Here is a 25,102-nt window from a genome sequence, read left to right as displayed (position 1 = left end):
GGCCGCCGCTGCCCGCGGGCCCGGAGTTGAGGAGTGTGTGTTCTGTTTCTCCCCTGTGCCCGCCCTCCCCCCCCCTCCCGCCGACCAGGAGAGGGCGGAGCTGGCCGCGGGACGGAGGCACCTGGAGGCCCGCCAGGCGCTCTACGCCGAGCTCCAGACGCAGCTCGATAACTGCCCCGAGTCAGTGCGGGAACAGTTACAGGAGCAGCTGAGAAGGGTCAGTTTCACCAGCCCCCCTTCCCTGGCCCCCGAGGGCCACCCACCCAGAAGAGAGGAGAGCGGTGGGACGGGACCACCTGGGCCCTGCAGTACCTGCCGGACACCAGGGTCGGTGCTGTGACTTGGAGGGGACTGGGAAGGATGGGGGGAGCGATTTTCTGCTACTTTCTGCTATTCCAGGCGCTGATGCCCCGTGCAACGGGTAAAGCCAAGCAGAGGAAAGGGGGTTGGGTGGGGGCAGGTCCCTTCCCCGATTTCCCTGGGGCCGGCCCTCAGAACGCCCACCTCTGTGGCCTGGCCTTCCAGGCCCGGAGTGGTATCCCGAGCACCACCCGACCCTCTCTGTCACTGTCGTTCAAGGAGGCCGAGGCCCTGGAGACGGAGACAAAGCTGTTTGAGGACTTGGAGTTCCAGCAGCTGGAGAGGGAGAGCCGCGTGGAGGAGGAGCGGGAGCTGGCGGGCCAGGGGCTGCTCCGGAGCCAGGCCGAGCTGCTCCGAAGCATCACCAAGAGGAAGGTGTGGCCCCCTCCTCCCCGCCTCCCACGGGGGCTCAGGGCCAGGTGGGGGTCGGAGGCCACTGAATTGGATCCTAGCTGGGTTTAGATCCCAGCTGATGACCCCATAAAAGCTAACTTGACCTTTCTGAGCCTCAGTTTCCCTCTCTGTGAAACAAGAACGGGTGTCGAGCGAATGCAGCAGGACGGTGTGTGTGAGGACAGCATGGGCTCTGAGGGTGGTCAGCGCTGGGCAGACAGCAGCGGCCGCTAGCGAGCGCGGGCTCCCAGTGGAGAGTGGACGGGGCTCCCGTCCGGATTGGCCCTGGCCAGGCAGAGAAAGGGGAAGATGGGGGAGGAGGCGCTGGGGAGGCTTGCTGCTGCCCTTGTAGAGCTCTCTGTCTGGTGGGCGTGCCAGGAAACATATAGGGCCCTGAGATGTGGATATTTGAGCCAGGCACAGGTCCTAGAAAGGGCATCCCCTAGGTTCCAGCTGGGGTCAGCCTTAGCTCAGCTGAGCCCGAACACAAGGTCATTGTGTATGGTGTCCTCACTGGTTCTGGGGCTCCAAGGGCTGTGATCCTCTGCTCCTGATCTCAGCCAGACCAGGACAGGGTGATGGGGCAGGCGTGTGTGTGTGTGTGTGTGTGTGTGTGTATAGTACATTTGGGAGGAGGCTTGTGTTAAGGCGGGGAGGAGAATGGGGAGGACGGGCAGCAGCTCCCATGCCTGTCACCAAGGCTGGCGTGCCGTCTGCCTGGCTGGAATGAGCGGGTGGGAGATGAGGGCAGTGAGATCAGGGGAGGGGTGTCAGAAAGTGGTGGCTGGGGTCTCGAGGGCTAGCCTGAGTCTAGTGGGATGTGGGGAGCTGCTGGACCTCCCCCTGTGTCTGGATCCCTTGCCTCTCTCCCTGAGTTTCTCTGCCTTACAAATACATCCGCTTCCCGACGCGAGACAGGTGGAAGAAAGGGAGCAAGCTAGCATTTCCCAAGCACGTGGGTATGGGTGTGTGCCGGGAGGCTTTCTTGGGTTATCTTACGCCAGCCTTACAATGGTCTCACAGGCCAGTGCTCTTATCCTCATTTTATAGACAAGGAAACGGGGCTCAGAGAAACTACGTATCTGCCCCACATCTCTCAGCTTCAGAGTCAGCCCTGGACCCTAGGCCTCCCTGGCCCCAAAGTATCTGGTCCTTATACTGTACTGCCCTGGGGCCAGAGGCTGGCACTTCTCCAGCCTCTTCCTCTTCCCATTGGAGAGAATGCATCGGGGAGCCCTAGATCGGCTAATCCCATCCCTTTGAGGTCCGGGTGGGTGTAAGTGCCAGGGAGTTTGGGAGAGGTCAGCAGGATCGGACTCCTGTTCTCTCTTCCCCAACCCCACCCTGGCTCCTAGGAACCGAGCTCAGCTACTGGGACCCTGGGGGGTCACATTCTTCCCCTTGCCTTCTCCTGAGTCTTGCTCAGCCTCCCTTCCTCCCTCAGCTCCCAGTGTCCCACCCATCCCAGGCTCCATCTGCCCCAGTACTGGCTTTGGCGTCCCAACAGATTTGGTTCTAATCCCAGCTCTAGCATTTATTAACTCTGAATATGTCAGTGTTTTTTTTTGTTTTGTTTTTTTAAGATTTTGAGAGCGCCTGTGCGTGCACAAGTGGGGGGAGGGGCAGAGGGAGAGGGAGAAGCAGGCTCCACACTAAGCAGGGAGCCCCACACGGGGCTCGATCCCAGGACCCTGAGATCATGACCTGAGCCGAAGTCAGATGCTTAACCCACTGAGCCACACAGGTGCCCCTATGTCAACGTTCTTATCTGTAAAATGGGCATAAAGGCACCTGCCTCAAAAGAGGTTTAATTGAGGTAACCAGGGGCGCCTGGGTGGCTCAGTCGTTAAGTGTCTGCCTTTGGCTCAGGTCATGGTCTCAGGGTCCTGGGATCAAGGCCTCATTGGGCTCCCTGCTCAGCAGGAAGCCTGCTTCTCCCTCTCCCACTCCCCCTGCTTGTGCTCTCTCTTTCACTGTGTGTCTCTGTCAAATAAATAGAATCTTTAAAAAAATAATAAAATTAAAATCAATGCATTTAAACAAAAAAAATAATGAGGTAACAAATGCAAAGCGTTTAGCAGAGTTCTTGGGTTCTAACAGGTTCTCAATAACCAGCAGATCTTGCTGTGGGGATTACCCTTTGGGCTGACCCCAGATTTAGGACAGCTCCCTTCTTCCCTCCCTCCTTGCTCATGTCTTACTCTTAATGGTGGTGGTTTAAGGCCACTTCTTTCAGGAAGCCCTCCTGGCATTAACCCAGCCCATTTTTCCCCCCATCTCCCGTTCTTCTCTCTCACGTTATTCTCTTTTCATTTCCTTTTAGCACATGGTTGTTGAGCCAGGCATTGTGCTAATAAGCCCTACTGGGCATATGGAGACAGAAAAGACACTGACCCTGCCCTTGGATCGGACAGCCTGGGCAGGGTGGTGATGGAGAAACGTGTTCACAAGTACCAGTAGTATGAGACAGAGGGCGCTCCAGAGTCATCTGAGCACAGAGGAAGGAGCAGGGAGATTGAGTGGTGATTGAGGAAGGTGTTGGGAGAGAAGGTGGTGCTTGGTCTGGTCTTGGAGAAGTGAGCTCTCGCTGGTGGAAACGGGGCGCTCTCCCGGGCTAAGGGGAGCAATGTCAGGCCTGAGAGCATGCAGCTGCACAGCTTACTGTACCCCGTGGCCAGGCTGGGGGGTTCGGGGGCGGGGGAGGGAGGGGGGCTGGGGGGCTGCAGAGTGTAGGCCCAGTTCCAGGAGCCCTCGAATGGTGGCTTGGGAGTCCCCGCTGTCACCTGTGAGTGGTGAGGCATCACTCGGAGATTTTGAGGAGAGGAGTGATCTAACCTTACTGGTGGATTTTTTAAAAATTACGCAATACGTATATGTTTTTAGAAGTTTGAAAATTCAGATAAGCAAACACAAAGCTCCAAGGCCATTTTGAGAAGGCATCTGTGGCAGCGTGGGGCGCAGCAGACAGTTGCGAGAGTGGGAGCAGGAGGCTGGGGCAGAGGTCCGGGCCGGGAGGTGGCGGGCCTGGACTTGGGGGTGGCAGTGGGGGTGGGGTAGGTGGCGAACTCTTCAGCACGGCCGGGGTTCTGGACTCGCTGAAGGCGGAGCGGGGGCGTCTGATGGCACAGGCGTCGCTGGGTGAGGGAGGGCTGGGGGGACGAGCCGACCGTAGTTGCCTGTTTGCCGGGCGTGAGTCGAAGCCGAGCAGAAGGGCTGGTTGAGTCCTTCCACCCAAGCCAAGAGTCTCACCGTGGGCTCAGCCCTGTTGTCTCCCAGGCCTGACCGACCACCCCCTTCTCCTCCAGGAGCGCCTGGCAGTGCTGGACAGCCAGGCGGGGCAGATCCGGGCGCAGGCCGTGCAGGAGTCCGAGCGCCTGGCGCGGGACAAGAACGCGTCCCTGCAGCTGCTGCAGAAGGTAGGTCGGCCGGGCGGGCTGGGGGTCCGGCTCGGGGCGGGCCGGTGGCAGACGGGTGCAGAGGGGCCGGCCGGGCCAGCGCTCTGGTCTCCCCCGCCCCGTGGTGACCCTGCCGCTGGGGCTTGCAGGAGAAGGAGAGACTGGCCGCGCTGGAGGGGAGGCACCGCGCGCTCACAGGAGGCAGACCCTTCCCGAAGACCACATCCACCCTCAAAGAGGTAACGTGCTGGGCTCAGCCCTAGCTTCAGCTGCAGTGGGTCTCTCGGGAGGCTGTAGAGCCCCATGGGGCACCTCGCCCCGGTAGCTGAGGTTGACTCTGGGGACATTGGCCCCGAACTGGAGAGGTTTGTGTGGCAGTGGCCCTGACGTCTGGGGTTTGATCCTCTGTGGCTACCAGCTGCTGCTCTCCAGATACCTTCCTGGCTCGGAGGAGCTTGCCGATGTTGCCATTTGGGGTGATTGAATACATCTGGGGGATTCAGGTGGCACGAGTGGGGAGGGTGGGCAGCTCAGAGGTTCGGTAAGGGCCAGGGCTGGGCAGACGTCCCTCGAAGGGGGCAGTACAGGAATCTAGGGGTCCTGAGCTTGGAGCTCCTAGGGCTTCAGTCTAGAGCTGGGCTCTTGTCTGAGAAGTGGGCATGGGCGTCCCTTAAGCCGTTCTTTCTCGAGTCCTGGCAGGGGTGTAAGGTCCAACCAGGGTGCACCCTGGTTCCCGAGCTCTTTCCCTGCCTCGCTGCACAAGCAACTGAGGCCCGGGGTGGGGTGGCGGGCTGCGTGAGGGGTGGGGCCCCTCACCGTGTACCCTCTCTGTAGGCTGAGCTGCTCATCTCCGAGTCCTCAGAGATGGGGCTGGGGTCTGCGACTCTGGTCCCTTTCCCAGGGTCTTCTGAGCCTGGGGCCTCTTCTGTCCCCCTAACCCCACCTGCTTCCACTCAGCTCTGCCCCAAAGCACAAGAGGTAATCACAGCTAACGGCCTGCTCTGCTGTGCCCACTGCCTGTCTGCCTGCTTGCCGAGCTCCTGCCGACAGCTTCTCCCCCGGGCCCAGTTGAAGGGCGTGTGCCCATGACCCTTTGGCCAGAGTTTGTGAGGGTCTGAGTGAGTGTGCCATCCCGCTGTTCTGGAGAGGGCCGGCGCAGCCCATGAAAACAGAGCACCGATTTGCATATTAATTTGCACGTATGCTGCATGCCATTCATCAGTTCTCACAACCCACTGGATCCTCCAGCTCATTTTCCTTCTCCCTGACCCCCGGAGGACAGCGGCGCTCTGGAGCTAGGCCAGGCTGGGGCTCCCTCTGGGTAGGGCAGGCTGGGCTCCTGTGCCCTCGGCGTGCATTTCGGATGCCTGCCGTGCCCGCAACACCTGGATAAGCTCGGGGGCCTAAGGGTGTGCTCAGGGACTAGCCGGGCCCTGTCCTCCCCCCACAAAGCTAGTGTGCCAGTATCTCTCTAAGTACTAACCCATGGGCACTGGGCCTGTTTTTTTACTTGGGCTTTGAGCTGTTCCCTGCTAAGCTCGCTGTCTCTGAGCCCGTCTAGCCAGCCACCACCACCCCCACCCCCACCACCGGAGTGTCTCCATCCCACCCCTTCCAGCTTCTGTCCCAGCAGATGGGGTATGAGGAGACACTCGGGGACGGTGGCTGGTGCTCCGTGCTGTGTGCGCCCCACTGGGGATGCCCAAGGTGTCAGAGACAGAAGGGTTCTCTGGGAGCTCGGTCCCGATCCTCAGTGGGCTCTCGGAAGGCCTTTCCTCGGCTTCTCCTGTCCCCAGTCCAGAGCAAACCCGGGGTGGGCCTTCAGGGTCTACCTGGGGCAGGGCCTGGGTGCTAAACCAGCTTCAAAAGGTAGAGGTCAAGAAGAGTCTTCGGACTATTCTGCCTGCCCTTTTCTGGTTCCCCCTCCTCCCCCCACCCCCCCCACAGCTGTCTCCGGCCACAGGAGGCAGCCGAGCTCCCCACCCCTGCCCTGGATCTTGTATTGAATGGAGTGACGGCCCTTGTATTGAGTGGAGTGACCCCCAGTTGGGTACCTGGTTGTACCCTGTTAACCTCTTCTCTGCCCATCCCTCCCCCTCCCACCGGGCGCCCTAGGAGTATGTGAGCCTGGCTGAGGTTCTCCAGCTGTGCTTCTGCTCGGACCCCCATGCTTCTGCCACCTCCCCCAGCGTGCTCGCCCAGCCCCTGCCTGACAGTGAGGTACCAGCCACGGAGGGAGCCCACCTGTGCCTCCTGGCGGACGGCCAGATGGTGCCCTAGGCCTGGGTGGGGCTGGGGGGAGCAACAGGTCTGTCTTCGCCAGAAAGGGAGAAGGGCAGCTGGCCTAAGGGGGGTTGGGAGTGGTTCCCTCTCTTCCCCGGGACCTCGGGAGCTTCAGCTCCTGAGGGCTCAAGGAAGGGCAGGCCTTCTGCCTGGGGTGAGGGCGCCCCACTGCAAGGACTCGCCTTCCCGGGCTGCTGCTCTGTGCTCCCTGTGATTACCCTTCCCTTGCCCATGGGCAGGGCCGTCTCTTGTGTAGCAGTTCCATTAACCTCTTGTATTCCCTCCCGCATCCTGGCCTTCCCCCAAGTACGTGACGCTTGAGCAGCTAAAGGCGATGTGGGGCACCTCGCCCATGCCCACAGCCCCTGCGCCAGGCCTGCCCTTCTGGGCCTCTGCCTCCCGGGACCTGGTTCCCACCACCTGCCTTCCTCCCGCGCTGCCCTCTTCCTCCTCCTTCGCTTCTCTCACGCCTTCACCCAAGGTTGGTGGTCTGTGTGTTCCTGCAGCCCCCAGCGTGCTGCTGGTGTGGCTGTGTGTGTGTGTGTGTGTGTGTGTGTGTGTGTGTGTGTGTGCTGCCCCGGCTTCCCAGCTTCGGAGCTCCAGGCCAGCCCCCGGGGAGTGCTCAGTGCCTGTGGGCGCTGGCCGGCTAGCATCGCGGTTGGCATAGCACGAGTCTCTGGTCTGGGAGTTGTGTCCTGACTGTTCCTCTTTGCCCTTGGTGTGTTCACAGCGACTGTTCTCTCACTGTTTTTCTCCTCCTCTTCATGCTGTCCTTTCTCCCTTCCTCCCTTCCCTTCTCCCTCGCCTTCCTGTTTCCCGATCGTGGCCTTCCTTTGCTCTTCCTCCAACCTTCCCCTTCCTTCCCCTCCTCGCCTGTTCTCCGCGCCCCATCCCCACGTCCCACTCCAGATGGAGGAGCTGCTGCTCCCTGCCGTAGACTTAGAGCAGTGGTACCAGGAGTTGATGGCCGGGCTGGGGACCGGCCCCGCTGCAGCCTCCCCGCGCTCCTCTCCCCCGCCTCTGCCCGCCAAAGCTTCCCGGCAGCTGCAGGTAACCCCCTCTTGCCCTGCCCATCCCTCCCCCGAGCCCTGCTTCTCTGTGCTCTGGGTACCTCCTGCTGGTCCAGCAGCCCCATGGTGGCACCTTAGATGGGGGGTGGGGGGCAGTCGAGTCAGGGCAGCAAGGGGCCCCTGGGCCCTTTGGGCAGCAGGAGGGCCAGCCTCGGGGTCCAGGGATGGCATACAGGCTTGCCGGTCCAGCTGAAGCGCCCTCAGGAGCAGCGGTCAGGTCGGGGTGGGTTGGGTGCCTCGCGCTACGGCAGACTGCGGCTCTGCTCTGTGCCCGGCAGCCCTCAGGCCCGGACTCTCTCACTCGGTCTGGGGGGCCTGACGCCCTCTTGGGCGTCTTGCAGCTGGAACTCGTGGGGCTGGCACTTTGCTCTCCAGGTCTCCCCGGGGGTGACACTCGGGGGCAGGACTGGTGGGACAGAGACTTTGAAGTAACATCCCTGAGGACGTGCAAGGTACAGGCCTGCCCGTAGCCAGCTGCTGACCGTGGCGTGGGGAAGGGGGTCAGGGCGCACTCCACTGACCTGCGGTTGTGCCCAGGAACCCAGTGCTCAAGATCACCTCCTGGGGTGCAGGCCCCACGCCTCTACGTTTGCGGTCTCCTCTCGGATTCCGTGTTCCCTTTGGGAGGAGTCCGATTCTTCTAGCACGTGAGGCAGCCCTACTTCGTGTCCAGCTGCTTAGAGATTCGTACGTGTTTTGAGTCATGTGATCAGCAGTTCACTCTCTGCCTTTGCAGAGCAAACACTGGGGCCCAGAGAAGATAAGTCATCTCCCCAAAGCCCCACGACTAGGAAGAAGTAGAGCCTATGCCAGGAGTCGGGGTTCTTGACTCCAGACCCCGTATTCAGCAAACGTGAGGCCTGGGAGGGAGGTGACAGTTCCTTCTTCTAGTCCCGCTCCCTCCTTCTGCAGATAAGGAAGCGGGGGCCCAGAGCTGGGAGGTCCACGGCCCCGAGGTCGCACAGCCTGTTAGTGGCCAAGGCGGGACCAGAAGGAAGCCCGGCTTCCCTCCCCTTGGTCTCCCACACCGCTCTGCCCGACCGATGTGAACGCTGCCTCGCATGGGCTGATTTACAGGTCTTTTTCTGAGACCTTTTCTGGGATCTGGAACCAGGGATTGGCCCAGAGGGGAGCTGCCTGGAAAAGAGGCTTGGTGGCTGCCAGGAACACACGTCCATTGGGCTGGTGGCCCAGGAAGTTCAAAGCTGTTGTCCGCTAGAAACGACCAGGGAGGCCTGGTACCAGGGCAGGACCTGGATCACAGGCAGCCTAGGTGACATGGGGGTTGTGGCCAGCGGGGGAGCCGGACCTCTCACCAGGCAGCATCTCTTCCCTCCAGGTTTACCGCTCCAAGATGGATGGTGAGGCTACCAGCCCCCTGCCCCGGACCCGCAGCGGCCCCCTCCCCTCTTCCTCTGGTTCTTCTTCCTCTTCCTCCCAGCTCAGCGTGGCTACCCTGGGCCGGAGCCCCTCCCCAAAGGTCTGAGGACAGGGAGTGGCCTGTGTGTGTGGCATGGCGGGGGTAGGGACGCGGAGGCTGTGCTGCTGGGGAGAGGTCAAAGCTGCCCAGGAAAGCCTTGGGAGGGGGGTCTTCTGAGCCCTGGGTCCCAGTGTTCCATTCTCCCCCTCCCCAGAGCGCTCTACTCACCCAGAACGGGACAGGCAGCCTTCCTCGCAACCTGGCGGCCACGCTGCAGGACATCGAGACCAAGCGCCAGCTGGCCCTGCAGCAGAAGGGTGAGTGGCTGCAGGACCAGCCCCCCTGCTCTCCCTGGGGGGCCCTGGATATCTGCCCCCCCCCCACGCCACCCCTTTCGCAGGGTGTCTTTGCTTTAATGGAGTTCTAGGCAAGCACAGAAAGCGTTCAGATTCAATATCTGAAGAAGAGCTTGCTGGAAATTTATCAAGAGACTAAGGGTTGGGGCCCATGCAGTCCTTCCCAGAGAGCCCAGCAAAGAAGGGAGTGCTTGTTGGCCTGAGCCGGGATGGCCATTGCCCTGTCTGGAGGCAGGGGGATGCACTTGATGGCCTCTGGAGGTGGTTCCCTGAGACAGCGGCTCTGGGGCCCAGGAGTCCTTGTTGCCTGTGTGCATTTTGGTTGTTTTGAAGCCCATGTCTGTGCCTCTCCCGCGTCTCATCCCCTCTGTGTCTCTCTACCCTACCCTCTGCCCGGGGCCCCCACACCAGGCGAGTCGCTTCCTGCCGAGCCCCCCCCAGCCGACAACCCAGCAGGTAGAGCGTTGGTCACTGGGGCATTGCTTTGGTCAGGCAGCTCGCCTCAAGCCTCTGCATGACTATTCTGCGCAGTCTCCTCGCCCGCTGGCTCCCCGGCTGAGCTGGGATGGCCTGTACGGCTGGCTCCTGCCCCAGCTGTGCTCTGCCTCGTCTCTCCGTCTTCCCTGCTGGTGTTGCTCTTGCTTCTGTGTCACTGCTGGGGCTGCATGGACACCTGCTTGCGGACCTCGCCGCCCCTTCCCCTCCCCAGCAGGCGGGGTGGTGCGTGCGCCCTGCCCTGCCCTTCAGGCTACGGTTGTGAGCCAGAGGCACCGCCGGGCAGGGTCAGTGCCCCGTGGGGCGCAGGATGCTGAGGGAGCGCTGAAGCCAGACGACGTGGCGGTCGCCAGGCCTGCAGGCGCCCGCAGCGCTGGCAGGGCGGCTGGACCTGGGGCTGGCGAGGGGTGGCTTTAGGGGAGCTGGTGGGGGGCTGAGGGGTGGGCCCTGTGCTGACCTCTCCCTGCTCTCCTCTTGCCTCTGTGATGCTGCCCGTGTCCCCCAGAGGCCCCGCCGTGACTGCTCGGTCCCTCCCGCAGGACAGCAGGTGATCGAGGAGCAACGGCGGCGCCTGGCCGAGCTGAAGCAGAAGGCTGCGGCCGAGGCGCAGTGCCAGTGGGATGCCCTGCACGGGGCGGCCCCCTTCCCGCCGGGCCCCTCCGGCTTCCCCCCGCTCGTGCACCACTCCATCCTGCACCACCTGCCGGTCGGCCGGGAGCGCGGGGAGGACGGTGAGCACGCCTACGACACGCTGAGCCTGGAGAGCTCGGACAGCATGGAGACCAGCATCTCCACGGGCGGCACCTCGGCCTGCTCGCCGGACAACATGTCCAGGTACGCGCCCCGGGGGCCGGCCCTGCCTCTGCCCGCTGCCCGCCGGGCCCTTGATGCGCCCACTCTCCCCCTCCCCCAGCGCCAGCGGCCTGGACGTGGGCAAGATCGAGGAGATGGAGAAGCTGCTGAAAGAAGCGCACGCGGAGAAGAGCCGGCTCATGGAGTCCCGGGTGAGGCGGCCGCCCCCGCCCCGGGAGCCTCGACAGCTTCCCTTGAGGAAAAGAGCGTTCTGCGGTTTGCCTTCCTCGAGGGGAGGGGGCCTGGCCACGTGGCAGGTGTCACGGCAGTAACCGCCATCCAGCAAGAATCCCCCGAAGGGCGAAGGGCGGCTTCCGGCCTTGTGTGTTTGCCTCTGCGGGTGTTCTGGCCCCGGGGAGCTCTGATTCTGGTCGCCCCCAGTGGCAGTTCCTTCCCCGGGGATGGGGCGGAAAGGCGGGAACGGGGGGCTCAAGGGGGTAGGGCTAGAAGAGCAGGCAGGTGTCCAGGCCAGAGCAGGGGTGTTGGCGGAGGGTCCGCAGGGAGCGCTGGGGGTGGAGGGAGGCACGCGGGCCTGCAGGTGGGACCGGGGGCGTCCCGGGCACAGCCTGGGGAGGCGGAAGGGGGTCCGGTTGCACCCTCCGGGCGCGCTGCGTCTCTGGAGGGGAGAGTGGGAGCTGAGGAGGCAGCCGCTAGGCCAGCCAGAGAAGAAGGCCCCCTAGTCGTCATCGAAGGAGGGCGCATTGACCAGCAGCTCTTGGCGAAGGGACAGAAAGGAGACTCTGCTCAGTTTTGAGCTGGGAAGAAGCGGCAAACAGTTGTTACTGTTGATGAGGACATAAAACGTCACTGACGTGCCTTGTGTTTGATGATTTGTTTTAATGACTTTAAACTCTTTAAAGGATGGCTTTTGTAAGTTCATGTTTTTCCCCGTAAAATCGGAAGTTCAGCCACGCGTGTTTGGTATTCGGTTTCCAAGGGCCTTAGTGATGAGGGAAGGACTGCTGAACATTCAGTGCAGGGGAGGTCACTTTGGTGATGCGTGTGGTAGGAATTCACGGAAAAGTGTTAAGAACCCTGTTTATTTATTCGGTGCTTCCGTGCTGCTGCCGTCCGTGCGGGGCGTTTCTGTACATGACCTCGTTTAATTTTCACTATCATCCCTGAAGGCCGGTGCTCTCAGCCCCATTTTACAGAGGAGACGGTGGGGTGGGGTGGGGTGGGGTGTGTGTGAATGATTTTGTCAGGCTCACAGTCCTGGCGGCAGAGCCCGGATCCGATGCCGGGATGGCTTCACTTCAGAGCATGTGCCCGTCCCCGCAAGGTGCTTGCAGAGGGTGGGTTTTGGGGCTGAAGCTCGTGCCAGACCGCCCCCCCGAGGTGGGTGCCTCCTGCAGCTCCGCCCCAGCCTGAGGAGGGGCGGCAGGGGAAGGGGCGGAAGAGGGCAGCGGCGGGCGCTGACCCCTGGCTTTGGGGGCAGGAGCGGGAGATGGAGCTCCGGCGGCAGGCCCTGGAGGAAGAGCGGAGGCGGCGCGAGCAGGTGGAACGGAGGCTGCAGAGCGAGAGCGCCAGGAGGCAGCAGCTGGTGGAGAAGGAGGTCAAGATGCGGGAGAAACAGTTTTCCCAGGTAAGTGGGCTCTGGGGTGTGCTGGGCAGTTGGCTTGTGGGGGGGGCTATGGAGGGCTAGGGGTACCCCAGGGTAGCCCTGTGGGGCTGTAGAGCCTCTTCTCCAGAAAAGACTGCTATTGGCTCAGGACAAGCAGGATTCTGTTTGGGACTCGTTCAACCCCCAGGAACAGAGAGCTGGGTGTATGTGCGTGCGTGTGTTTCGTGGCTGTCCTGGCCCTCACTGCACCAGGCATGGCAGCTCCAGGCCCCCCTCCAGCAGATGGTGTCACACTGACGTTTGGTTTACATCTCCAAGAGAGAACTGTACTCGTGCTGGGATGGGAACCCTGAGCGTTTTCTTTATGCAGAAGATTTGAGCAGAACGGTTGAAGGTGGAAGGAGAAGCTAGGTTGTATAGGGCGCTCTATCCATGTCTCCGGTCTCAGATCCTGGCCCCCCGCCGTGAGAGCCTGTGGGACTCAGGCTAGTCCTTCCTCCTGAGTCTTAGAGCAACCCCCCCCCCCCAGGCTGGGGGTCCTGTGGGATCTTCCCCAGCAGTGACCACAGCTCCCTGACGTCCTGGGAGGTAACAACATGAATTTTAAGGGGTAGGCCACCTGGATTGGGTTTGGGGATTAAGAAATAACCAGGGGGCGCCGGGGTGGCTCCATCAGTTGAGTGTCTCTCGATTTCAGCTCAGGTCATGATCTCGGGGTCATGAGATCGAGCCCCACGTCGGGCTCCTCGCTGAGTGTGGAGCCTGCTTGGGATTCTCCCTCTGCCCCTGCACGCTCACTGTCTCGTTCTCTTTCTAAAAAATACGAAGAAAAACATAATCAGAAACTCATGAGTTTTACCTCTGAGCTTGGGACCTCTGTCAGGCGTCCAGTCCCCCTTTCCTGCCTCAGTCAGTGGCCACTTTGCGTCTGGCCCCCCCGTAGCCCCCTGCCCTGGAGCTCAGGCATTGCTGCTGTGACTCCGCTGTCTGCTGTGGGAGTGGGTGCAGCCAGTCCATCTGGGCACCTCCTGGAAGGTGCGCGTTTTGTTTTTCTCTAAATAATTTATGATGTTTCCTTTTCTGGCTATTCTAATGTAGAGGTTGCAGGAGAAACATTGCAGTTGACTGAGAGTTCTAGTTGGTATCAGAATTTTTGAGATGGGACGGACCTTAGTGATTATCTTGTTTTACATAGGAGGAAACGGAGGCCCAGAGGGCACGTGATCCAAAAGATCCCATGAGAAGTCAGAGGCCGGATTGCTTAGTGGGCTTTGCTCCCCAGAGCGTGCTTACCTGTGGCCTCTTGCTTTATTCCGTTCAGCCCAGGAGGGAGACGAGGGGCAGGGACAAGACAGGGATGGCTGTGTCTTGGTCCTAGGTGGGGAAATGGAGGCATGGAGCCACTCAGCCCTTTGCCCAGGCCAGGGTTGCATCGATGCAGGCCTGCTAGGTCTCTGCTTTTGCCACAAGCGCTGTGGAACCAGAGCGACAGCCCCGGGGGGCAGGAGGGAGTGATGGCAGCAGTGGGAGTTCGGGCCTGAAGCCAAGGGACCTGGACAGGGGAGTGAGGCGGGGAAGAGAGGAGACTCTGCTGACACTGTCCTCTGCTCCCAGGCACGACCTCTGACCCGCTACCTGCCAATCCGGAAGGAGGACTTTGACTTGAAGACCCACATTGAGTCGTCGGGCCACGGCGTCGATACCTGCCTGCACGTGGTTCTCAGCAGCAAGGTGCGAGGCCCGTGCGGCCCCGGGGCGCTGGGGTGAGGACCCCGTCGCCTGGGCACCTCCTGGGCCCTCGGAATAGTGGCCCCAGTTCCTGCACTAACACCAGAGGTCTCCGTCCCAGGACCTGGGGTGCGGGCCTGAAGAGGTGTGGGGCACAGCCCCCCGAAGCCCGGGCATAGGCGATGGCTTTGATCGTGCGGCTCCAGGGAGCGCGTCTGGGGGCTACGCCTGTGGGTCCTTCCTCACTCCTGCTTCTCGCCAGGTCTGCCGCGGCTACTTGGTCAAGATGGGCGGCAAGATCAAATCGTGGAAGAAGCGCTGGTTTGTCTTCGACCGGCTCAAGCGCACCCTTTCCTATTACGTGGGTGAGTTCCTGTGACACCGTCTCGGAGCCTGGCCCCTTGGGCTGTCACCTAGGACGGCTGGCCTTCTGGAAGGAGGCCGGGCTTGCCAGTGGGGGGTGGGGGCTTGAGCTGGGGCTTGTCTGCCCCTCCCTGACGGCGTGCAGGCCGTACTTGGGCCGCCTTCGGTTTTTGTTTGTTCACGTACGTGGCAACATCAGCGAGCCTGGGGTGAGTTCTGGGCACTGTTCGAGGCCTTGGTGACGAGCAGGGTGGCTGCAGCTCTGTCCCTGTGGAGCTTGCCGTCGGGGAGGCAGACGGTGGGAACCCAGGCAGCATGGCTGTGCTGTAGGGACGCCCGGGCTCCGTGGGCGTGTGGAGTCCCGTGGATTCTGCCTTGGGCGCGTTCCCCCAAAGACTCTGAGACAAGCGGCTGAGCAGTGCCAGGGAGTGCTCGGGACAGCCCTGGGGACAGGCCCCCTGGCGCATCGTGCTCCCTCTGTGCTCTCCATCCTGCCTCCGGCGTAGTTGCCCATCCCTGCAGTTCCCTCGGGACGGTTCCCACGCTGAGCACAGCATGCTGTGTGGCGCACAGGTCGGGAGAGGCCAGGGTGTGCCGCGGGACAACCAGGCCTGAGATGCCAGTGTCTCAAAACCGCAAGGTTTCCTTTCTTACCCGAGACGGGGCTGTGTACCTTTGGGTTGGTGGGGGCTCTGCTCCCCTCTGCATCAGTGTGCCCTTTGTTGGAGAGCATGCGTTTTTAGAACCTTGCTGGCCACAGTGGCAGAGAGTAAAGAGAAGCCTGGTGACGCCTTGCGTGGGCATTAAATGCCCTGGCTGAGGTCTGTCCTCAGGTTACTAGTGGGGCTGCTCAGCCAGTCACCCAGCCCTACCCAACCGTAAAGCCGGGAAGAGCAATCTTGGTCAGAGCCTGGTAGGAGAGTGCTTAAGTGTCTGGTGCCAGAGACACCGAGGCCTGGAGTGCCTGCCTTCCCTCTAATCTGGTCCCTAACCAAGTGCCACCCTCTCCAAGAAGCCTTCCTTGATTGCCTGGGCCCTGGCTGTGGGAGGCAGGAGAGGCAGAGGCACACGTGTCTCCCTGTTTCCACCCGGGCTGGGAACGGAGTCTGTGGGCATTTGAGAGAAACAGGCCTGGGGTAGAAGAGCTCCATGTTAGGCATGTTGAGGTTGAAGTGCCCCTAAGTTTGGGAGAAAGGTCAGGGTTAAAGTTGAATGTGCTGGAGTGAGAGTAATAGCAGGTCATACTGAGCGCTGCACGAACCGGGGGCTGTGCTGAGCACTCTGCACGTATCATCTCGTTGACTTTTCTTCATCATCTTGTGTGGGAAGCACCGTTTTATACCCATTTTACAGATGAGGAACATAGGTTCAGAGAGGTTAAGTAAATTGCCCAAAGTCTCACAGCTCCTAAGCTGTGGAGCTAAAACTGAACCCAGGCATTTGGACTACAGAGAAGAGGGAAGGGCTGTACCCTAGGAAGGAGGAAGAGGAAGGAGGCAAAGAGGGAAAGGCAGGAAAGCGGGAAGCCACAGGCCAGGTGCTGGGCTGGCGCTGGCCATTCATGACCTTCCTGAATGTCTGTGAAGTGAAGGAAGATCCCGTTCTGATGAGGGGCGGAAACGGGGAGGGAAGCCAGCCAAAGGAGCAGACATTCGCAGGCAGGGAGTGTGGCCAGCGATGAGGGACACTGCAGAAAGGCCAAGAATAACGTGGACCCAGAGGCCCTTCCATTTAGGGCGGGAGCCAGATTGCACAAGATGAGGAGAGGTGGGTGGTAAGGAAGGGGGGGCGCCGGAGCTCATACTGTTTCCCATGAAGGAAGAGGTGGAAAGGTGCTGCTGTTGGAGGGATGGCCAGGCTTGGAGGCCAGGGAGGGGCTGCATCCTCGTCCCAAGGGGAAGTGTCTGATGGAGATGGGCCTGGGCCTGATCAGGGCCCTGGGTGTGACTTGCCTGCTCCTGCCTTGAACTTGCCCTTCTCCCTACCTGGCTCCTCCTCCCACTAACTCGGTGGACTCCCTCTATTCTATGGGGTCCAGATCAGATACAGCCTCCGTGGAGCCTTCCCTGGCCCCGCCTTATTGGGAGCGGGCCCCGCCCTCCCGGGAACAGGCCCCGCCCTCCGCTATGTGGAACCCTTGCCTTACACAGGCTCCATCTGCCCTGTGATCAGAGAGGCCACGGCCCGTGCCAGACACGGTGCCGACCACCTAGGACTCAGGACGGCCTCCGACGTGTAGATGCGCTCTCGCTGTTCCCAGCCAAGCCCAAGGTCGCGTAGCTCATAAATGCCCACATGTCTGTGCTTTCCTCCCCACTAGAGTATAGGTTCCCAAAAGAAGGTTCTCTGATTTCTGGTGATGCCAGTGCCTGGGACTCATTTATTCCACACTGAGCACCTACTGTGTGCTAGGCACATAGTCGTTGGTGTTGGAGGAGGCAGACCTGGGCACAGGTAGAGGAGGGTGGGGGGAGGAATGTCCGTGCTATGGGAGCACCGGGTACCGGAGCGGTCACATTTGCAGTGGGTCTCGAAGACCACTTAGGGGTCTGCCAAGGGAATGGGCTGCAGACCATTCCAGTGTACCCAGAGCCTACGGTGAAGGGCCCGGGAGCAGCTCTGGCAGGCCGGATGGAACTCGCAGTCGGTGCAGGGGACGGGGGTGTGGGCAGAGCCAAGGCGGCGGCGGGTCCCAGCGAGGGAAGCAGCAGAGAGGCTGGCGGGCTGAGGCAGCAGCATGCGATTTGCTTGAGAACACTGCTGGCCACGAGATGTTTCTGTATCATTTAACAGAGGTCCAGGATCCCGTGAATCCCATCATGTGCTAAACTCTAATGTACTGACCAGTCTCTACCCGATGGACACTCGGGTTGTTTCCAGACTACACATACTGTTGTGGTGAACAGTCACGTTTGCTTTTGTAAGGTCAGTGGTCGTAAGCGTAGTCATTGGCTCGGAGGGCAAACCGTCGGCATCCTGGTATTTGGCCACGTCCGCCCAGAGGGGTCACCACTGTGTGCTCCGCCTGTCGTCTGTTAGGCCACCTGTTTCTCCACAAACTTGCCCGAGTGTGCTGTTTGTTGTGTGTTTTTGCCCTTCTGATAGGTGCGAGGTGGTATCTCGGTGAAGTTCTAACGTGCATTCTCTAATTCTGAGCAAGGCTGAGCGAGCACTGTCGGGCTGTTTGGGAGTCCTGGGAATCCACCCGTCTCCCAGGCGGGAAGCTTCGCCTGAGGCATGGCAGGCCGCCTCAGCCCGGCCCTGTTTTCTTGGCAGACAAGCATGAGACGAAGCTGAAGGGGGTCATCTACTTCCAGGCCATCGAGGAAGTGTACTATGACCACCTGCGCAGCGCGGCCAAGGTGAGAGTGGGCTGCAGGGCAGGGGTGGGCCCAGCCGCCTCCGGCCTGTGTTCTCGAGTCCCGGACCCACTCCTGTCTCTCTGTAAACTCTCTCTTCCTCTCTCCCTCTCCCCTTCCCAGAAGAGGTTTTTCAGCTTCACTGTGGTGACTGAAGTACCCCTCCCCACCTACCTGTAACCACAACTACTGCCCATTAATGCCTCCTGTCCCCTACTGGTCCCTGACCTTTTACTCTCCCCTCCAGCCCCCCCTTCCCCGGGCCAGAGGGAGGACCAGCGGGGGCTGCAGGGAGCCCCTGTGGGCCCAAGGTGCTTGCTGCCCCCTCCTCTGAGATGACAACAGGCCCTGCCCCTGGGGGGAGGCAGGCGGTGGCTCCGAAGGGATGGCTGAGAGGGAAGGAAGGGGTTCTCAGGGACGGGGTTGGGCTGAGGGGACTAATAAAGGGGACATGTTTGAGGCCTGGGCCCTCTGCCCTCATGCAAATCAGCCTCCCCGCAAGCCTCTGGTGCTGCCTCAGCCCTGACGTCTGCTCCTCTGGGGGTCCTGGGCCCAGCATCCCACTCGCAGCTTTTTCCCTCTGCCCCTCTGGTGCCGAGAGGAGGCTCGGGTCCTCATGGGAACAGCCCTCTGGTGCTGTTGCTACTCCCTTTTCTGCCCACGGGTGCCCAGAAACAGGGCCCCCGTGTGGCCGCGTATGGCCCTGCCGGGTTCCAAGGACAGCCCAGGTGTGAGGAGGGGAACATCGTGGCCCGGGGCCCCCGTGACTGGTGGGGACTAGGTCTGGGGCCTATTTGGGACTCCGTCTCGAGTTCCAGGGCAGATGGAACGTCAGAGGTGAGCCCTGCCTTAGCCCGTCCTCTCTCCCTGGGCAGAGCCCGAACCCAGCCCTCACCTTCTGTGTGAAGACCCACGACCGGCTGTACTACATGGTGGCCCCGTCCGCGGAGGCCATGCGCATCTGGATGGACGTCATTGTCACCGGAGCGGAGGGCTACACTCAGTTCATGAACTGAGCGCCTGCTGCGCTGCTCTGCCCCTGGAGACGGCGGCACTCTCGGCCCCGAGCCCCGCAGGAGCGCTCCCAGAGGCCCTGGAGGGCGGCGCGCCACCGGGGCTTTTGTACAAGACTTCGTACTGTTCTGTAAGGAGCCAGTCCTGTGAACGTGAGCTCAGGCCCCCTAAAGAACCAGCCAGCAGAGAGAAAGTGGGGCGGCTCCTGGGAACTCAGACTTTGCAATAACCCTTCAGGGTCCCGCCCCAGGGCCGCCGGGGCCACGGAGCTAGCACAGAGTGGGCCTCGGGCTCAGACCGGGCACCTGTGCTCCCCAGCCTGTGTTCTCTTTCGCAAAGGACAAATTATGGTACCAGAATCTGCCAAAGATCCCCTCTTGCCTCAGCCCCCCCGTTGCAGGGGCCTTGGGGGCTGAGGAGAGCCACATCCAGAGTGGGGTGACAGCTCAGGCGCTGTACTTCTCAAACCCCGCTCTACCCTGCTCTCCTGCAGTTTTATTACTTTGTTCAAGGGCCAGAGACCTCAAGTGCCATCCTTGAGGTCCCAACCCCATCCCCTTTTTGCAGACCCCAAACCCTGATCTCCATAGTGACTGCTTCATCGTCACGGTCACACACTCATGGCCGTGGCTCTGTGGCTCCGCCCATGCTTCAACCCTGGGCCCGTCTGAGGGTACGTACCGCCATCTCTCCAGGCCAAGACCCTGTACATCTCTGGGGGGGAAGGGACCAAACACCCCCCACCTGCCCGCCCCCCAGTCCAGCCCTCTCCCTTCCACTCGTGCCTTGCTTAGAGCCAGAAGGGACGAAGCTCGGACATCCAGAGACTGGAGGAGGAGGGAAGCAGAGGGGAGAGGCAGCTAGACGGGTTCTGACAGAGATGGAGGACTGCTCAGAGGCCCCAGGGGAGGAATCCGAGTAGGAGAGGAGGCGGCAGAGGGAGATGACCCTGAGGTCAGGCTGCCCTCCCTTCAGCCTCGGAAGGGGGGCAGAAATGGAGAGCAGAGGACCAGGCCACCAGCTGTCTGGCCTCGGCCCTTCACGCCTTAACACTAAGCCCACCTCCCTGCCCACCACTGGGCCACGGCTGCTGGGCCCTGGGCGGGGGGATTTGCAGTATTTGTAAGCATCTCAACAGAACAATAAAGCATTTGGAGTATGTGTTTGGGAAGCCAGGTTACGGGGGGTATGAGGGTGGGAGGACTAAGTGTCCCCACAAAACAGGATTTCCTCTTACTGATGTTCCAGGAGGGACAAGGGCCCAACCCATGACTTCTAGGTCCCTACCCTGACCCCACCCCAAGGACTGGCTGGGGCATGGAGGATGAAGAGGCAGGAGAAGGCAGGGACTCACGCAGAAGTTTAATGAGGCAGATGGGGCAGGGAGGCCCATCACTGTGGCAGGAGGCTGGGGAGGAGGCTGAGCAGAAGGGCAGCGGAGAGGCAGTGGGGCTCCAGGAAAGCTGTCTGGGTCCCCGAGCTCAGCCGGTCACCATAGCGGTCTAAGAGCATCAGGACCACTCCATTGGTCCAGCCAAAGCCCTCCTGGAGAGGGACAGGACCAGTGAGGCAAGATCTCTGGGGAAGGCCCCACATCCTTTCAGGGGCTGTGGGATCCCCACACAGAGACTCTAGAACTGCCTAACCCCAGGGGTACAAAGAAGCTCCAGTCAGCCTCCTCCCTGTGGACCCACATACATGGGAGGAGATAGAGGCCCAGACAGGGGAGGTCCTAGCCGGTTGTGGGGACAACAGAACCCTGCAGCTCCCAGTAGGATGTGGGCTCACTCACCTGAACTTCATACTCCCCTCCACCACCTGGCTGACCACCATTGCTGATGTCATACTGGAAACAAAAGAATAGGCTCTAAGGGTGGGCACTACCCCAAGGCTCCCCACCTCAGCTCTCCAGGGGGAGCAAGAAATGGGAGCCCCTTTGGGAGAAGCTGCTCTGGCCTGCAGCTCTGACCCCTGCAGTGCCCAACAATGGCCACTGGGCGTCACCACTGTCCCTGGGCTTGGCAAAGCCTGGCAACCCCCATCCCCACCCACGCAGCTCACCTTCTCAAACATGGCTGACTTTTGGGAGTAGACCTCAAAGTTGGTTCGGATCCAATTCTGAGCTAGCTGGAAAGCCACTTCCTGGGCCCGAGGTGAAGGAGACTTGGCCAGACCTAGACCCCACCCCAGGTAGGACCCTGAATCTCCTGAGTCCCCGTCCCAGGGGGAGCAGAGGCCTGAGCCTCACTCTCCTCAAGGAGGGAGAGAGGCCCGGGCCCTAAGACCTCCATCGTGAGCCACGTGAAAAGCCAATGTGCTCCTTCCCCAGGGTCCAGGTTTGGAGGGAGAAAGGAGGGCTGGTTCCATCAAAGGTCTGCCGAGTGGGAAGCCAAGAGAACAGAAGAGCCAGAGAAAGACCCCACGTGCTTTGTTCACACCTTCCCAGCCCCAGAAGGCTGGCCCTTCAGATGCAAGGGGGGAAGGCCCTGGGATATGCCCCATCCCTGCCTCCCTACTCCCTACCTCTGATGACCAGGTCCTGAAGGGGGGCCCAGGCATTGGGGAAGTCCCACTGCTGGCCTGTGTTCTGGAGAGAGGTCGGGATCCCGTACTGGTAGGTCAAGATCTGGCTGTCCTAGAAGGTTCCAGACATTTCTAGGACTGTGGACGGGGGCTGGATGAGGCGCCAAGAGGCTGGGCCCTCCTCAAGCCAGATGTCCCCCTTCCTGGGCTTTCTCTTCTTGGCTCACAGCTGCCCCCTGGTGGCTGCAGCAGGACCTGCAGGCTCAGGCCCAGGGTTGGAACAGGAGGGGGTGGCTGCCAGTTGCCAGAGGTCCCTAGCTCAGACTCAGGGAGAGGGCAGGTAGTGCTACCCCAATATACCAGCCCTGCTGCCCACCCCCCCACCTCCAGATATTTCAGGGCCTTGTCCACGGCGTCTAGGTCAGAGAAACAGCCGGACCAGAGAGGAGTGAGGTTGGATGGGTAAAACTCTAGGTTCTTCTTTCCTTTCTCAAGGTCATAGTCAAACCAGGCACCTTTCTCTTCATCCCACAGGATGGCTCTCATGGCAGCTATGCGCTGTTGCCGCAGATCTCTGTACTTTGCGGCTTGGATGTCGTTCCCTAGGGTGACACTATCTTTAGGTTGAGCACCCAGGGTACCTGACCTTGGGTCCCATGCCTTCAAGAAAGAGGTCTACTTTGGCCTCCTGTTGTTGTCCCCCTCCCCGAGGGCTAGAAGTCCTGACATCAGGGGACATGCAGACCTGGAGCCCACACTTCTGGCCTCCAGGAGCTAGGAGTTCCTGAGCCACAGCCCTTGTAGGGCCCTCAGGACCTGCACTGGCCCGCTCCCGGGTCTGTCCTGGGAGGGCACTGGCCGTGCATATTTCCCTAGCTCCAGCAGGTCCATGGGCAATTGTTTGGGGAGAGAGAATGGAGGGAGTTGGAATGTGTGGACACAGGTGTCCTCTCACAGACCCTAGTAGTCCCTCCCAGTAAGAAAGCGAGGGCGAGAGGAGAGTGGGCTCCATCTGTACTCCTGCCCTAGCGGTGAGGTATGGAGCCGGCCAGGAGGCTGGAGGCCCTTCACTCGGGGTCCTACTTCCAGCTCCACAGCCAAGGCTGAGGTAGGACGCAAGCTGGGCGAGCACCCCTTCCCCACCCCTCCCGCTGGTGCGCTCACCCAGTCTGGAGTAGAAGTTGCTCATCAGCTCCTCTGCCTGGCATAGGAAGGCATTGAGGTCAACAGGCACGAATTTGCTGGTCCGGATGCTGCTGAGCAATGTGGGGTCTGGGCCTCCGACGAGCCACCGTGAAGAGAAGTCCCAGCCAGACTCAGCCCCAGCCTTGAGCTCAGCCCACAGAGCCTCCCGGTCCCCTGTGAGGACAAGGCAGCAGGGGATGGGGGACCAGGGCCTGACACCCAACACCAGGCTCCCAGCCCCACCCCAATCCCTAACCTTGCTGCCGCTCACCTTCTGGCAATGTGTCTGCCAGCTCGGCATCTTTGCTGTAGGACTCCGGCCTGGAAGAGGAAAGTGGGCATCCCGGCACTAGGAGGGTCTAAGCCCAAGCTGGAGGCTGAGCCATGTTGCTTCAACCGCCCTTGGATTGACCTTCGTGGGCCCTGGATTGCCCAGGGCTTTCGGTATCAGCATCCAAGAGGCAGGGCTAAGTCATGGCCCTCAGAGCAGAGTGAGTAACAAGAGACAGAGGCTGGCAGGCGGCTCCTTACCTGGGTCCCCCATAAGGGACAGCATAGTGATTCAGGACGTAGCTCTTTCCCCCCGAGCTCACAGAGATGGTCCTGTTCTCCGTCCAGAAGTCCAATTCCAAGGCTAGGGTCCCGATGTTGTCCCTGGGGTGGAGCCAGGCACCGCTTCAGCCCAGGCACGGCCCCTCATTCCCGCCCTGGGAGGTCCCAGGCAGGGGGCCTGCGGGGCAGCAGGGGGACCGGGTGCCCACCGGAGGAAGGCGGTGTCGTTGGTGTGGGTCAGGTAGCGGTCCATCATGAGCGTCAGAAGCGGGGGCTGGCTCCGCTGCAGGTAGTACACGCGGGCCCCGTTGGGGACGTGGCCGTAGCTGCCGAGAAGGACACCGGCTGAGGTGCATCCGCCCAGCGGCTAAGGCCAAGGCCAATCTAGCGCCAAGCCCATGGCTTCTCCGCCCCAGCCTTGAGGGGCCCGCCCCCCTTACATCCGCACCAGGTCCAGGAAGTTCTGCAGCATGCCCTTCACCGTCCCGGGCATCTCAGAGAGCAGCAGCCCCTCCATCACCCAGTAGGAGTCCCTGGGGACAAGGACAGCTCAGGCACCCCCCACGCCGCACTCCCCCCCCTCGCCCTGCACACCCGGGGCCAGTCAGGGTGCCCCCCTCTGCTCGGGACAGCCCGCTGGCCCCAGGCTCCCCGACCCCCGCCCTGCAGCCCTGGCCGCTCACCAGTAGTAGAATTCGACGAAGCGCCCGCCAGGCACGATGAAGGGGTGGGCCGAGTAGATCAGCGAGAACTGCTCCGGGTGGCTGAGGACCTCTGGCTTCACCTGCAGTCAGGACAGAGGGCACAGAAAGCCCGCGAGCCCCGCCGTGTGGAGGCCCTGGCGGCCGGTGCAGGAGTGCTGGCTCTGCTGCAGGTCAGCCGTGTGGCTTTGGGCAAGGCCGGAGCCGCCGAAGTCGGGTCTGCTCGGCCCCCACATGCTGGCCTCTGGAGTCCCTGCTAACTCAGCCCGGCCCTGGCAGGTGCTCACCAGGCAGCGACTAGTATTAGGACCAGGACCGTTTCCTCCACTCCCCTTCCCCTGTCTCTGCTGCCACCGCCAAGCCAGGCCCAGAGACCCAGGGCTCCCATCCTCTGGGACAGGTGCTGTGCAGCCTTGAGCAAACCACTGCCCTCTCTGAGCCTCGAGGAATAGAAAGCATCTAAGAATATGCTGACCACAGCCCACAGTCAGCAGTGGCAACTGTTCCTGAGCACAGTCCTGACCTGATTAGTTTGGGAAAGAGAGAGCCTAGGTGGCAGCCTGGAAGTGGCAGGACAGGCTAGTTTTGCTGGGGGTGGGGGGAGGATGGTGAGGGCTTCAGGGAGGAGGTGAGAAGTTAGAAATAGACGTTCCCTTCTCCCCCTCTAGAAATTCCTTCTAGAGAGCTCCATTCAAGGGCTCAGTGGCTGGGGGACTGTCTTAGTCTGTGCTCTAAGGGCAGTGTGGGCCCCAAGCTGGCAGCCCCCTCTCCCAGCTCCATCCCCCTGGCCGAGACCCAGGACATGGATACCTTCTTTCCTAGTTTCTTCCAGAGCTGGTGGAGCTGTTCTCCCCAGGCTCGCAGCTTGGGGTCAGAGATCTTCTGCAGGAACCGGGGGCTGGAAGAACACCAACCCCACAGGGTTCAGATAGGCAGGCAGGCCTGTCCAAAGGGCCCCCTCCCGTCTTCTGTCCAGGCGGTACCTGTCCTTCCAGTCCTCAGGAGTCCAGGACTGCAGTTCCTGCCCCACGGACTGGAAGTGCTCTTGGATGAATGCCTGCAGCTGCTGCTGGGGAATGCTGTGGTTGTAGGCGGCGGCCAGCTCACCGAAGCGCTGCAGGACCTGGTCTGGGGTCCAGGCGGCAAAGAGGGGTCAGGTGGGCCCCAGGAGCCCCTCCCGGATGGAGGCCCCTCTCTGCCTGGTCTTGCCCTCTGTCATCTTTGGTGTCGAAGCTTCAGGAGGTGGCCCCGGTACCTCACCTGGAGCCAAGGACAGCGGCATGTCCACGAACTGCTTGTCATCCTGGTAGAGCTTGGCCATCTGCACGTGGTGCAGGAGCTCCCCGTGGCAGTAAATCTGGCTGCGGACAGTGTCGGGGAGGGGGGGAGGTCAGGTCACCACCATTAGGGGAGAAGGAAGGCTCGACTCTGGGCATGTTCCCTGGATTGGCCCGGGGCTCTGTGTGAGTGTGCCCGGGGGGGGGGGGGG

At 61.4% G+C, this 25,102-nt stretch overlaps 2 protein-coding genes across 9 annotated transcripts in view; one reads left to right on the top strand and one right to left on the bottom strand.

The window, feature by feature from the left end:
* Nucleotides 1-19,813, top strand: part of PHLDB1 (pleckstrin homology like domain family B member 1) — a 37,889-nt gene extending 18,076 nt beyond the window's left edge. For 2 of the 8 annotated variants that reach the window (XM_040631156.1, XM_040631155.1), the window contains exons 9-24: nucleotides 89-217; nucleotides 580-735; nucleotides 4,059-4,169; nucleotides 4,298-4,387; nucleotides 6,739-6,912; nucleotides 7,341-7,481; nucleotides 8,841-8,981; nucleotides 9,136-9,238; nucleotides 9,689-9,733; nucleotides 10,312-10,606; nucleotides 10,686-10,776; nucleotides 12,063-12,209; nucleotides 13,803-13,919; nucleotides 14,179-14,281; nucleotides 17,556-17,641; nucleotides 18,514-19,813. In XM_040631156.1, coding sequence (XP_040487090.1) covers nucleotides 89-217; nucleotides 580-735; nucleotides 4,059-4,169; nucleotides 4,298-4,387; nucleotides 6,739-6,912; nucleotides 7,341-7,481; nucleotides 8,841-8,981; nucleotides 9,136-9,238; nucleotides 9,689-9,733; nucleotides 10,312-10,606; nucleotides 10,686-10,776; nucleotides 12,063-12,209; nucleotides 13,803-13,919; nucleotides 14,179-14,281; nucleotides 17,556-17,641; nucleotides 18,514-18,654 — 2,070 coding nt within the window. In that variant the 3' untranslated portion in view covers nucleotides 18,655-19,813. The remainder of the gene's footprint in view (nucleotides 1-88; nucleotides 218-579; nucleotides 736-4,058; nucleotides 4,170-4,297; nucleotides 4,388-6,738; nucleotides 6,913-7,340; nucleotides 7,482-8,840; nucleotides 8,982-9,135; nucleotides 9,239-9,688; nucleotides 9,734-10,311; nucleotides 10,607-10,685; nucleotides 10,777-12,062; nucleotides 12,210-13,802; nucleotides 13,920-14,178; nucleotides 14,282-17,555; nucleotides 17,642-18,513) is intronic. The other 6 variants (XM_040631157.1, XM_040631158.1, XM_040631159.1 and 3 more) reach the window with 6 other exon arrangements.
* A 188-nt stretch (nucleotides 19,814-20,001) lies between these two features.
* The window catches only part of TREH (trehalase), a 23,768-nt gene continuing 18,667 nt past the window's right edge, over nucleotides 20,002-25,102 (bottom strand). The window contains exons 9-22 of the mRNA XM_008690006.2: nucleotides 24,874-24,974; nucleotides 24,597-24,741; nucleotides 24,424-24,511; nucleotides 23,596-23,696; nucleotides 23,353-23,445; nucleotides 23,122-23,238; nucleotides 22,892-23,014; nucleotides 22,632-22,681; nucleotides 22,340-22,534; nucleotides 21,560-21,777; nucleotides 21,176-21,287; nucleotides 20,714-20,826; nucleotides 20,445-20,498; nucleotides 20,002-20,197 (exon numbers count right to left, since the gene is read on the bottom strand). Of these exons, the coding sequence (XP_008688228.2) occupies nucleotides 20,045-20,197; nucleotides 20,445-20,498; nucleotides 20,714-20,826; nucleotides 21,176-21,287; nucleotides 21,560-21,777; nucleotides 22,340-22,534; nucleotides 22,632-22,681; nucleotides 22,892-23,014; nucleotides 23,122-23,238; nucleotides 23,353-23,445; nucleotides 23,596-23,696; nucleotides 24,424-24,511; nucleotides 24,597-24,741; nucleotides 24,874-24,974 (1,663 nt within the window). The 3' untranslated portion in view covers nucleotides 20,002-20,044. The remainder of the gene's footprint in view (nucleotides 20,198-20,444; nucleotides 20,499-20,713; nucleotides 20,827-21,175; nucleotides 21,288-21,559; nucleotides 21,778-22,339; nucleotides 22,535-22,631; nucleotides 22,682-22,891; nucleotides 23,015-23,121; nucleotides 23,239-23,352; nucleotides 23,446-23,595; nucleotides 23,697-24,423; nucleotides 24,512-24,596; nucleotides 24,742-24,873; nucleotides 24,975-25,102) is intronic.

This window comes from Ursus maritimus, unplaced genomic scaffold (assembly GCF_017311325.1).
Source record: "Ursus maritimus isolate PB19 unplaced genomic scaffold, ASM1731132v1 scaffold_16, whole genome shotgun sequence".
In the NCBI taxonomy this organism is placed as follows: domain Eukaryota; kingdom Metazoa; phylum Chordata; class Mammalia; order Carnivora; family Ursidae; genus Ursus; species Ursus maritimus.
The sequence above is the reverse complement of the archived record's forward strand: the minus strand, read 5'-3'. Positions and strand labels throughout refer to the sequence as shown.